This window comes from Melozone crissalis, unplaced genomic scaffold, assembly GCF_028551555.1.
Source record: "Melozone crissalis strain CALT ecotype California unplaced genomic scaffold, PUWL_Pcris_2 ptg000009l_1, whole genome shotgun sequence".
Taxonomy (NCBI): domain Eukaryota; kingdom Metazoa; phylum Chordata; class Aves; order Passeriformes; family Passerellidae; genus Melozone; species Melozone crissalis.
The window spans coordinates 20,931,673-20,944,929 of record NW_026535787.1 but is presented as its reverse complement, the minus strand read 5'-3'; the positions used below and the strand labels follow the sequence as shown (position 1 = coordinate 20,944,929).

The 13,257-nt window shown below is 37.9% G+C and overlaps 1 protein-coding gene across 3 annotated transcripts in view; it reads right to left on the bottom strand.

The window, feature by feature from the left end:
- Nucleotides 1-2,822: 2,822 nt before the first annotated feature.
- The window catches only part of TMPRSS7 (transmembrane serine protease 7), a 28,975-nt gene continuing 18,540 nt past the window's right edge, over nucleotides 2,823-13,257 (bottom strand). For all 3 annotated transcript variants that reach the window (XM_054270384.1, XM_054270385.1, XM_054270386.1), the window contains 7 exons: nucleotides 12,063-12,170; nucleotides 11,356-11,466; nucleotides 10,102-10,218; nucleotides 7,538-7,715; nucleotides 7,094-7,362; nucleotides 5,847-5,983; nucleotides 2,823-3,727 (listed from right to left, as the gene is read on the bottom strand). In XM_054270384.1, coding sequence (XP_054126359.1) covers nucleotides 3,557-3,727; nucleotides 5,847-5,983; nucleotides 7,094-7,362; nucleotides 7,538-7,715; nucleotides 10,102-10,218; nucleotides 11,356-11,466; nucleotides 12,063-12,170 — 1,091 coding nt within the window. In that variant the 3' untranslated portion in view covers nucleotides 2,823-3,556. The remainder of the gene's footprint in view (nucleotides 3,728-5,846; nucleotides 5,984-7,093; nucleotides 7,363-7,537; nucleotides 7,716-10,101; nucleotides 10,219-11,355; nucleotides 11,467-12,062; nucleotides 12,171-13,257) is intronic.

Here is a 13,257-nt window from a genome sequence, read left to right as displayed (position 1 = left end):
GTTCATAAGCCCTATGAAAAAATGCCATTTTTCTATCACAGGTTTCCACTCCCCCTCAAAGTGGCATCACTTGGGATTGAAGCATAATTTCCTGATCTTATCATCACATCATATTCTGTGGAATTGGAAACTGAAATGTAATAATTATGAGCTACACAAGCCAAAGACACGAAGTGGAGAAAGAAAAATAGACATAATAGGTATTAAATGACAGGTACATTGATACCAAAAAGCTCCATTGTAACAAGACCAAAATCTTCCTCCCCAGAACTGAACAAGGAAATTGCTTGTTTACTACAGATTTCTTTTTGTTCCACTGGGGTTAATTTTTCAAGAAAAGTAACCATATCTTGTGGAGCCCAGAATGTATTCCAGAAGTGAGCTTGAAGCCCAGATTCTCCTTCACTGTGAAAGGAAAAGAAATTCACTATAAATACAGTCTAATTACTATTTTGGACATGGTTTTCACTGGTCTGCATTTTTGGCTGGCGCAGTTTCTGAAGTTGCTGAACTTCTGTGCCCAATAGTTGCTGCTAAACATGGTGACAAAAGGCTCTTTTGTTTAACAACTAGTTTTGTTGCATTTTTATACAGTAGGACTATTTTTGACATATACAGATTAAACAGCTACACACTGAGACAGAAAACCACACCTTGAAATCCTTCAATAGTTTTTATGAAATTGGATGTTACCATCCCTGCTGTATAATTTTACACTTTTAAGATCAGATAAAAGCTCCAGACACATTGCAATTAAATTTTTAATGGAAGCTATGATTTTATGCTCGCAATTTCTTTGCTCACACAATTTTTGTTGAAATAAAGAATCCTTGAGCATACACATACAAGTTATTACTTCAGTGATTCCACCACAATCCTTTGAAATCACCTGTGCACTGACCATTCAGGATTTTCAGAAACTAACAGGATTGTAATAACCTGCTGCTCAGTGGATTTACATTTCTTACCAGGAGCTCAAATAGTGTTTTGCCCCAAATTACACATATAAGGATTTGTTTTCAGAGGTTGAAAGATAACTTTATTTGAATGGATAAAATAAGATCTTGCAAGAGCTGAATTATTATTTCAAAAATTTAAAGTAGATTAACAGACAAAAACACAACCCATAGACTCAGAAACGATTAATCAGACTTCATTTCTCACAAATTCTACAGGGCAGGACAGAAGTCACACTATAAGCTTAAATCATATACTTAAATGCATTTCTGCATTTTTAATTCTCTTACAGAGATGTGCATTTTCTTCTAGATAGCAAATTTAAAATGCATTAAAGAAAAACAGGAAAACACAGCTGAATATATCAAATTTCCACCAAACCTTCTTGGTAAGATGGGCAGTAGCAAACATGCAGACTTTCCTAGAGAAAGACCATGGATGGCATTAGTGTTAAAAAAGAAGAGCTATTGTAACATATTTTCGTGTATTTACTCCCATAATTTTGAAGACATAAAAATATTGCAAATTGAGATAAGATCTTTCATGTTATCAGCTACATCACACCTGAAACCCTTATCTCTCTGGGCTATTTCCTTTTTGTATGCATCTCAGTCTGGGAAAGTGTGGGGAGGGGGGGAGGGGAATTTTTATAATTTTAGTTAAGAGCAATTTATGAAGAATGGGGGTCAGTGGACACAGGAGTAGACAGAGATAATTTTTTTACTATGTTCCTACTGCAAAGCTTAGCTGGTGGCTCTTACCTGCCCTGCGACCTGTTCAGCACTTGGTACTGGAATGCTGTACACAGAAATCTGGCTGGAGGGAAAAGCCTGCAGCATGATGCCATGACAAATGCCTTTTGACAAAGCTAGCAGCAACCCCATAAATGAACCCCGTTTCTTAAACAGAATAGCTGCTCTCCCCACTGCACATCCCGAGCTTCTCTTTTTTCACCTTTGCTGTACTGCTTCGATTGGGAGCCAGCTGATTTGCAATCATAGAAGGTGGGCAGGAAAAGTTACCATCACTGTAACTCTTTGTTTACCTGACAGGCTAAGTAGGATATGGATCCCATAATTTGAAAATAGATCACTTCTTTCTGAAACATGGGAGTAGGGAAAAAATTTATGACACAATGCAAAGGACATGCAGACATGCAATTTACAGATAAAAGGTCCCAGGGCAATATGAATGAGGCAACTTCTAATAAACACCCTGGGGAATTAATAGAAATATCTGTAAGAGAGGAAACATGCTCAGTTCCACATGTCACCTCAGTTTTCCAGTTTCAAGACAGTACCACAGAATAAATACGGTAAATAAATTGCAAAGCAATTTATGTTCACATTTCCTGTTTGAAAGGAAAAGCAGCTTTAAGTCAGCAAACCATCAAGCTCAGCATGTTCTGCTTATAAAATAAGAAAATCAAGGATGTGTGTGGGGAAAGAACATATTTGATACATGTTGAAAGAGAGAGAGAGCACAAAGAACAGAATCTAGAAAAGCAAAAGGAAATGGAGAAATCTCAGCCCCAGAAAAATAATACAAAGGGAACAAAGGAATAAAACAAATCTGAACAGTTCATACAGAGATTGCAAAAGGGGTTAATTCGAAGGCAATCCTCACAGCTCAGAAATTCAAACTACAACTGCAGACAGATGGCTTTGTTTAAGTCCTCTGCTTTTCAACAGCCTGTCTCTGCTATACATACAGAACCTGCTGACTGATGCTTTGCCCCTTCCTTCCTTCCTTCCTTCATGGAAAAGGCAAAAAAAACACCCAGAAAAAGGCCTAGAGGAAACAAACCACTTTTACATAAATATTATACCAGGACCTTTTAGAAACAATGGTTTTATTTCATCAAGGACAAGATCATTGCAATAACACACATCATCATGTTTATTCATCTTGATAAGGTTGCCTGAAGCTTGAGAATTCAAATTCTTAGGTGGATGAACTTGAAAATAAAGAAATGAAAGCACGAAAGAAAAGTTAGTAGCTCCAAATCATGCAGTTAATTAAAATGAAAGCAGAAGGAGTAAGCATACGACAAATCACTTATAGCAGCAGAATTTGTGATCTTCAAAAATTTGGGCCCTATGGATTTGAAAGGATCAAGTTCACTTTTTACAGTGTCTCCTCTCTCTTTCATCATCTGTCCTTGCTGGAAGAGGTACTGGAAGTAGTATTTGCCAGAGTGCAAACAGTTCACTGCTACTTCACTGTTACTTCTGTATTAGCTGCACACACCTCAGAGGAAATTATGAGTAAGCCTCAAGCTCTCTGTTTACACAATCAATTGTATCTTCAGCTTCCTGACAGGTGAATGCACCTGCATTTAGTTGGTACCTTGAAAACAAAGTTTATTGTTGCACCTCCCACCATGTCTTCAGACATCTGCATGGAAGGAACAAGCACCACAAGGAACAGACTCCTCCTTTTTCACCAGAGCTCAAATTCCTGGTATTTATTAGCCCCATATGTGAGCCAGAATCAGCAAGAGACATGCAAAGAAATTCCACCTGTGAACAGTTCCTCCAAATATGGTTTTAATGAAGATATCCAGGACATGTTTTATTCCATGGAAACAGTTTTCAAGCTACAAGACTGAAGGCACATATTTGTGTATCCATCGTGCAAAATTTGACACTCTTGTGTAGACACCTGGAAAATTTGGTCTTCCACATCCATAACCCCAGCTCACAATGCCAGTCAAAAACCATTTTCCATCTCCATTGCTTTGACATGACAGTGGTCCACCAGAATCACCCTAAAAATAACGTATCGAGTTACATGTGTTTACAACATGAATTATGAAAACTGAGGAAAAATCCATAGGAGATGTTTTGCATAATTCCAGTGATTATATTTTCAAATTCAGATAGTTCAAAGTTGATAGGGTTTTTTTTCAAGTAGATGGCATTGCACAGTTTTACCAAAGTTTGCTCTTTCACAAGAGAGAAGGTAATTCTCACTCTTTAAAGACACTAATAAAGATATGATTTTGCATGGACTACATTTGAAATTCACTTTTTTTCCCCTAACCTTATACTTAACCATAAACCCCAAATCTGCTACTTAACATATATGCACTTTCATAGGTTTGACATTAAAACTCAAAAATAGTAGGCTTTAAAAAATATTTTTAAATAAGATAAATACAATAAAGTATTTAATAATTGTATTTTTTAGTTCAAATTAAAGGTAAATGGAAACAGATGGAATCCCTTAATTGTTTTGTGTTGGGTTTTTTCTTTATTTTTTTTTTAAAGAAGGAAAAACAGCCTAAGGATTGTCCTCTGGTAGATACCAGTCAGCATATAATGTTTAGAGGCCCGTAATGTCTTTGTAATTAGAGCAGTTAAAATTAAGTCTGTTCTAGACTTCAAAATTTATTACAGGATCTCATCATGCTGTAATACAGGACAAAACAACTAGGACTCTTCCTTTACAGCATGTTCTTTTAGAAATACATTGGCAGAGCATCAGGTATAAAATCATTTGCCATCATTTGGGGAAAATTCCTTGGACCAAACTGATACTTCCCTGTAAGGCTCTGCCGTACACAGAGCGTGTCTGAAAGACACTCAATGGCAAAGTAAACTTTACCAAAATATTGGGTGCAAGAAACAACTTCTAAAAGCAAAAGGTGCATTTGGCAAAATTCAGATGTTTTGCAAGACAAATATTCTTGCTAGACAAATATTTTGTTAGAGCTAGAAAACTATTTTGCCTTCACTCTACAGGTTGTTTGATTATGCAGGTTGGAAGGGACCCTTCCAAGGTGCTAAGGTGCCACTCACTCCTCTAAAGCAGGATTAGATTGAATTGCCTCAAAAAAGGTCAAGAATTTAGATGACTTTTTTTCCTTCCATGACAAAAAAGATTTCACATTTAGAGAGTAAAATTTGTGAGTTTTCTCCTTCATTCCTAGGGCAAAAGTAGAACACCAGCACTTTTCACAAAACAGGAATACCACAATTTGATTAGCTCTAACAACTGGCAGACACAGACACAAGTCATTTGCCTCTACAAAAATGCAGCCAAAATGATGTCTTTCCCTGGCTATATCTTGAGTGGCCATAAACAAACAAATTCTCCAGTTACTGAAAACAATACTTAATATCAATGGCCTCACTAACCTCTAAAAAACAGCTGGAGCATTATACTCCCTCAGCCATTGTAGGCTTATTCATTTTTATGTAGATCAGTGAAAGTTAGAACATCTTGAAGATTCCAGATCTCCATCATAAAAAAATGGTTTTATTATTATTTCAGCAGTAAATGTACTACTATTTTAGCAGTAAATATGTATGGTTTATGTAAGTATAGTATAATACAATGTGGCTTATAAGATCTGTAATATTAAGCGTCTTATAGATATATACAGCGTATCTATGGGGTTTTACTACTTTTCACTAGAAGTAAATTCAGCACTTTACATTTATCATCTTTCAGTTTTTCCAGATCAGAAATATCTTACATTTGCAAATTTATGCCTAATTGTCTGCATCTCATCATACAGTCTTGTAGTTCCAAGTTGGAGGGGAGGGATCCTGAAAAGACACAAGCTACTTTCTCAGTTTGTATTTTTTTCAGCTGAGAGCCTATTATGCTGAAAATTGCCTGATTTCAACTTGTTATTGGGACTCACAGTTTGATTGGCTTTTGACCTGCAACTGAAATTTAGTGATGTTACTCATGCACATAAAGCAGCAGAACTCTGAAATCACCCATAGAAGAGATTTGCTGACAGACAATACTTATATTCCTCTTTTTCAGAACTGAAACATATTGAGCACAAAGGGGTCTGCCAGTTAACTTTACACCTCCTCATGCAGCAATGAAAGACCAGATAAGTTCCTTGCAGAGTTTGCTGAGGTACATACTTTACACCCGTCTCTTTTCCCAGATGATAGCCCAGCACAAAACATCCTAGCTGTGATAATCCCGTATGTGGAATGACATAATGTCTGGTCAATAATTTCTATCTCTGCTTTCTGAAGAACTGCTGAACCTTCATTATCTGGAAAACAAATTCAACAGCATTTTACTCATCTATTGAAATATAAAACAAGAAGGCTTCAGAAAATATCCATAGATACTTTTGACTATTGATTTATTCCAGATTCCAAACAACTAACTGCAACAGAGCAGAAAGCCTCTTCAAACTATCAGGCAATTTTTTAATGTGATCTGAGTCCTTCAGACACACCAAATACAATGGCATAATCCCTAGGATTGGCCAAAATATTTTTTCTTTGGTTTTTTTTTTTTTTTTTTGTTTTCCCCCATAACATCTCAAGACTTCTTCATTTGCTCTCTTTTCATTTCAAAAAGGAAACTGAATTTTACAAAGATATTTAGACCATCACATGATACATTTGCAGTGAGGGCAGCATAATATGAAGGAGCCAAATTCAAGATTAAGATTATGAGTCAGTTTCAGGATGCAAATTCTCGCAGCATAAAGAATCAATTTTCACATTTGCTTCTTTCTATCTGAAAGATTTGGTGAAACACCTCTTTTTTGTAAGGTATATAACTTAATAATAACAGAATTAACTTAAAGTTTCCCCTCCTTTCCATGCAGCAGGCCCAATCTCATCGCCAGGTGATCCTTTCAAAATCTAGTTATAGCAAAAAAGCCCTCACCTGCCTACTCAGATATGCAAGCACTGGTTTACATAATAAAACTTTATTTTAGGATTTGATAAAGCTAGTATGTAATAAGGTATACTTTGAAATTAAAAGATTGATTTGGCACTTGTATTATAGAAGCTGACAAAGGGAATAGAGGGAAACAGGAAAAAATACACCCTCCTTTTTTTTTTTTTTTGAGACATTACATGCATCTTTCAAATAACCAGATTCTTAATTTTACATATGATTAACTAGCAGCCCAAAGAGAAACCACACCATGTGTCCCACACCACTGAAGGGGAAAGAAGGGAAAGACAACCCTGTGATATTTTTGTGTAAGTGTGGCTCCCTACAATAACAACACAATATGGAAGACATTCAGATCCATGGGACCAGCAGCCAAGTTTCCTGAGCATACAAAGGTACATGCACACTGCCCCAGCTGTGAAGGCTCCTGGAACAAAATCATATCAATGGAAGGGATAAAACTCACCTGCTTCCTGCTTTTGGCCCCAACCTGTTATCCAGCACTTGTCCCCGCTGCGGGCTTTGTGGGAATAGGGAGGTAGGCAGATGGGCTGGATGAGGTGGCCCATGGTGTCCGGCCAGGGCGTACTCAGCTGCAGCAGCGCAATGTCGTAGTCGTAGTTCCTGCTGTTGTAGTACTCGTGCACTACAATCCGCCGCACCGCAGACACAAACTTGGCACGGCCCTGCATCTGCATGCCCAGGTGGGCACGCCATGCTCTGGGGTCAGCCAGCCTAGGTGGGAGCAAGCAAAGATGTTTTGTCTTAAAAAAGTACCACAAAACAGTCACTCTCAGCAGGACTGGGAAAAGCAGAACACAGCACCTCCATGCAGTTCAAACTCCAGAACCTAAAGGCACTTGTGGATTTTGGCCATGTTTGGGACAGATATAGAGGGAAGACTGCTTACTTGCTCCCTTGAAAGCAGTGGGCTGCAGACACAAGCCATTCTTTCGATATCACTGATGCTCCACAGTAAGCAGCTCCCACAAAATGAAGGCTGACCTGCCAGGGCCATTCACCTTCCTCAGTGTTTGAGCCACCCACAATCCGAGGGATGAGGTTGCTGATCTTGCTATTGCCACAACCTGCAAGAGATATTTCAGGTCATAATCCCCATTTCCATTACTTTCCTTTAATGAGGGGGCTTCCCACACATGGCATGAAAGAATATTACACTTTGAAATATTTTGAAATCTATTTCATTCCCCTTTTATAATAATAAAACTTCTCTCTTTGGCTATTCTGTCAGTTAAATCAGAGATGACCCCATAAAAAGGCACCAGTCTGGAAATTTTACTGAGTCCCTTTTCTATCTCTGCTACAGAAATTAGCCCAAAATATTTCTTGTGTCAAAAATGTCAAGGGATCCATTGATTTAATAAGCATCACAGTGAATATATACAAATAGGCAAACCCTCATCTCTTTTTGATACTGCCAACCTTGACCTGAAAAGAGACCAACCAGAAAGAAAATCAACGTCATCAAAACACTTGCCAAAACAGTGGGAATGATACAAGAAAAATGTATGTAGAGACTGGATATATATTTGACAAACAAGGTGATACAATCATTATTTTGTATGGAAATGACTGACTGACAATGTATAATACTAACAGGTGAAGAAGTCATGTCTCATCAGCTGAGGAAAGTGAAGGGAGACGACCATCCAATTGATGAGCATCGAACTCCGATTTATTGATCCAGCTTACACACTTTTATAGTAGTGTTAATTAAGCTCATACATATTGCAAAACCTGAGCTCATCATTGGTCACAGATTACACACCAACCCCTCCTTTGTTGTCAATACCTGTGGTTTCTTGTTGAGGCTAATACTTGTTTTTCTCATCCTGCTGTTGACTTGTTATTGACCATTCTCAAGGCTTCCATGTTTTCCACCATGTTTTTCTCATCACTTTACTCGAGGACATGGTGTTTATTGTTTTTAAGGAAAAAGCCTGAGAACTTGCTGCTTACAGCTGCCTTTTACTTTTTAACCAGCTGTATGTAATCATGGCCTTTTCCTATAAGCCATGTCTGAACAAAACTCTGCAACAATCAGCACAAAAATCTGAACTCTTAATTGGAAAAGCAAGGAAGAAAGACCCTTCTGTAGAGTCTCTGTCCATCCCTAGTGCTTGCACATCTGCTCAGGAGTTTTAGTCCCACGCTCCCACACACAGGTTTCTGGATCCTTTCCTGAACACATCCAGAAAGTCAAATGTAGCTTTAATGTTTCCAAATAAAAATATGCATGTGGCTAGTCTCTTAAGACATCCTACTGGATCCAAGGCAAGTGCTGACAGATTTGTCATACAGGCAGCAAGCCAGAGACAGCTGAGGGTCAGGCAAAATCCTAAAATGATTTTGTTTGGAAAGGGAGTTTAAAGATAATGTAGTTGCAACCCTCCCTCCCATGGGCAGGGACACCTTCCCGCTAAACCAGCTTACTCCCTCCCATGGGCAGGGACACCTTCCCGCTAAACCAGCCTGGCCTTGAACAATTTTGGGGATGAGGCATCAATAGCTTCTCTGGGCAATCTCTGCCAGTGCCTCACCACCCTCACAGTGAAAAATTTCCTCCTTATATCTAAATCTACCCATTTTTATTATAAAGCCATTCCTCCTTGTTCTATCATTCCATGTCCTTGTGAAAAGTCCCTCTCCAGCTCTCTTGTAGGCTCTTTTAGGTACTGGAAGGTGCTAAAAGCCTTCTTCCTAAAGCTGTCTCTTCTCTAGGCTAAACAACCCCAGCTGTCTCAGCCTGTCTTCATAGGAGAGGTGCTCCAGCCCACAGATATCTTCACAAACCTCCTCTGGACTTGTTCCAACACATCCATGTTATGTAATATACTTGAGACCATTCAGTTTAAGCAACTAATCCTAACCCTACTTTTATTGCTACTGCAATGACAATCATCTGTTTGCTTTACATTAAAACAAACTTAAAAGGCTGCACAGAGGTTACTTTAGGAAGATTTAAGAGTAGAACCTGACTTGATGCTATGAAGTATTGGGGTCTTCACCATCTGGAAGAATCAGAGAAGTGAAAAGTTTGTGGTTTTTTTTCCCATTGCAGCCGTATCACTCTGGAAGTCCAAATACAGTTCAACTTCAATGAAATGCCTGGCATTGCTGCAGACAACAAAAGTTGCTGCCTCCCCAACTAATCAAGTTCATTCTGTAATTAACCCTGCTGCCCTAATCCTCAGCACAGCTGCAATAAGGAGTACAGCTTGTTAAGGCTCCCCATAACTGTAAGCCCATCCTCCCACAGGAACTTGGCAAGTTCTGAAACTAGATCTGTGGTCAACTGATAGCTGATCATTACCCAACCATTGCAGAGAGAATGCAATAAAAATTTAGTACCTGCAGCCCAACTTGTACCCACTCCAAAACAGGAAGAGATAAAGGTACTTATTGTGTAAAAAGTTCAAAGTTCAAAAAGATGAATATTTGAAAGGAACTTACTGCAGCTGCTTTCATCACTTCCGTCAACACAGTCCACAGTCCCATCACACCTTGCATATTTTTTCCTAATGCAAATGTTATTCCTGCACTTGAATGTGTAGTTGGTGCAGGGAATACCTGAAATAGTTGTGAGGAAAAAAACCCAAAACAACCATTAGCTCAGCTTAATACACAAAGACATGTCTGCACAGATAGAAGATGTGCATATATTAGTAGGTAGGAAGTAATATGACAAAAAAAGCCCTTTGGTGGGGATGGCTTAACCTCTAAACAGAATAAACTATTCAAATAGAACTGCATCTGTACTTGGGTGGGCATTTACTTGGCCAAGTCCAAACAAAGATTTCTTCCCATCTTTTCCCACAGCACTAACACATATAGATATAATAGTGAAAATTAGATGTAGAGTGTAAGGATGGCAAGAGAAAACATCCAGTACTCTGGAAAGGAGCTCTCCTTTGTATTTCAATATTAAATGTGAAATGAAAGACTGCAGTGAAAGCAGCCTTTTAAACTAGTATTATTAACTAGCCTTATTAACTACTGTATCCAGTAAAACAGCAACCCCCAAACTCAGCATTTTCCTGTTTCCCTGTGACTTCCAATAAATGCACTCATACCCAATCCATTTTTCTTGTCAATGGACAGAAGTATCCTGTAATCATTTAAACAGATTACTCTTGTGGGAGTAGTAAAAAAGTTTTCTTTTAAAAAGTTACTTGCAGAACTTTTCAGTTGTGCTCCCTTTCATAAGTCCCTTTCATAGCTCACAGCATCCATTTACTCTAAAAAGTTCAAGAAAGTTCTGATTCAAAATTTTTATTTGTCTAATGCCAAATTTACAGCTTCTGCTAGCCTTATAACCCTGAGAACTATGACAGCGAAAACATCATTTTAATAACTATTTTACAGATGGTAAAATGGATCCAGGAATTAATTTGCACAGATTATGCAGTAAAGAGAGAAAATCTCAGCTTCCATTTTAAATCCCTAGATCCCCATCATGCACCTGAAGTACTTAACTCTTCTGCCAGTATTTTGCAGAAACAGATGTTCATGGGTTTATTAAAAAGAAATAGTTTAACATCTGTAACGGCTTGTTTATAAGTGTATCAGAAGAATTAAACAGAATTATATAGCCCAAGTGAGATTTGACAGTGCCTCTTAACCTTTTGAATGCAGCATCCAGAATTCAAGTCAGGAATCAACAGATGACAAAAGAGAGGAAAAAGTTATTCAGGAGAACAGCCTTACTGTGGGTGCAGTTCTGCTCATCTTTTCCATTCTCACAATCACTTACTCCATTGCAGGCAAGCAAGTTGTCCTGTATTGCAAAGCTGGAGTTACAGTTCCACTCAGGGACAACTTTAAAAATATAAACCAAATCAGGTACAGAAGCATTCCTGTAAGTGCTAACACATCCCCTTCTGACTATGTCTGGGTACAACATTCATTCCTTCAAGGATGGGCAATACAAGGCAATACATTCCAATACAAGGATGGGCATCAGTGCCATGTTATGCATGGAGAAAATAGAGCACAAAGGAGTTGAGTGAGTGCCCCAGGTGGTGATGCTTAGTATCACTCTCGTCTACTCTGTGAACCCCTCTTTGTTGTTCCCCCACAAAAATAACTCACATCAAAATGGCACAGAACTTCATTAATAATTGTCAGCTTTTATCACAAATGGAAATACATCCTACTACAGCTATTACTGCACATCTAAATTTCTTCCTCGTGCTCTCCAGTGCATATCTTCTTTATTCTTGGTTTTGTCCCTTGCCAATTAATTATGAATTTAGCATTCAAGAGACTGACAGATAGTCTGTACCCAGATGTACAAAAGAATAACATCTTTTGTTATTCTCATTAAAAAATTTCACCTTGTTTCATTTGCCTTCTAAGATTAGAGAATATATTCACCGTTTTCCAGTTAAGATCTCTAATAAGTGAATACAAACCACAAGATAGTTCATCACTTTCATCAAAGCAGTTGTTTATGCCATCACAGCGCTGCATCTGCTGAATGCATAAACCAGTAGAACACTTGAAATGTCCAGGTGGACATGCTGGAGGTTAAAAAGGGGAAAAAAATAATAAAAACAAAACAACAAAAAAACCAAGCAACCAAACCTCATTATTTATTTTTCACAAATATTGCCAGCTTGTTTCAATTTACAGTCACTAAGCTGCTCCAAGGAACAATACAATTGATCTAAATTTAACAGTCTGTATATATTTCCAGCACTTAAATTGAATTCAAATGTTGGAAACTGGGATTTAAAGAAGAGGAAAAAAATATCTTTAAAGTTCCAGTTCAGCTGTTCCTGGAATATGTACCAAGGCTCTCTAGGGCTGGAACAAATAAGCCAGTGTTTTGTGGTGCAACACAAGACTACTTAGAAGGCCATCTTTGTTTTAAAGGACATCTCACTTCCAATAACTAAAATTTGCAGCACTTTGCAACTTTGGTAAATAACCTGTGTTGAGGAGGTGTATGAACTACATAATTCTGCCTTATAAACTAAAATAATCAAATTTCTCCTCTTTTTAAATACTCTACATATACATATTGAATAGAGTTCCTCTAATGCGACAAGTAACTATGTCTAGAAAATACTGCTTCTCTCCCACCTTAAAAAAATATGTAAGAGTAACACAGGTGAGAAAGTACCAGTAAACAGGTTGTATTTTACAGGACTGAAAAAATCTCAGTCTCAGAGTTTATCAATTTTTTGAGCTGCTTTTTCAGCTCAGATTTCTGATTTGCATGCATTGTATATAAATACATGGAAACACTGATATAAGCAGATGGTTATTTGGTACTCTTTTCATTACCTATAAGCCTTATAGCAACAGAAAAATTGCAAACAAAATGTTGGGGATTAAAACAAACAGGAATAGACTTCAACAGACTGCACCATGGTTATAGTCATGCAGGAAGCTTTGAGGACTGTGCAGAAGAGAACAGTGTGCATGCAGGAAAGTAGAGCATGCTGCACATGCTCACAAACCTTAGATGCACAGCCTAGAAAGGTTCTTTGTTTGCTAGTCATCTGACTTAGTGAGATTAGAAAAGAAAATAAACTGAAACCCAACAGGTAATTTCCTGCATAAACTTAATTAGGTTCTACTGGACCCAAAAAATGCTACTTC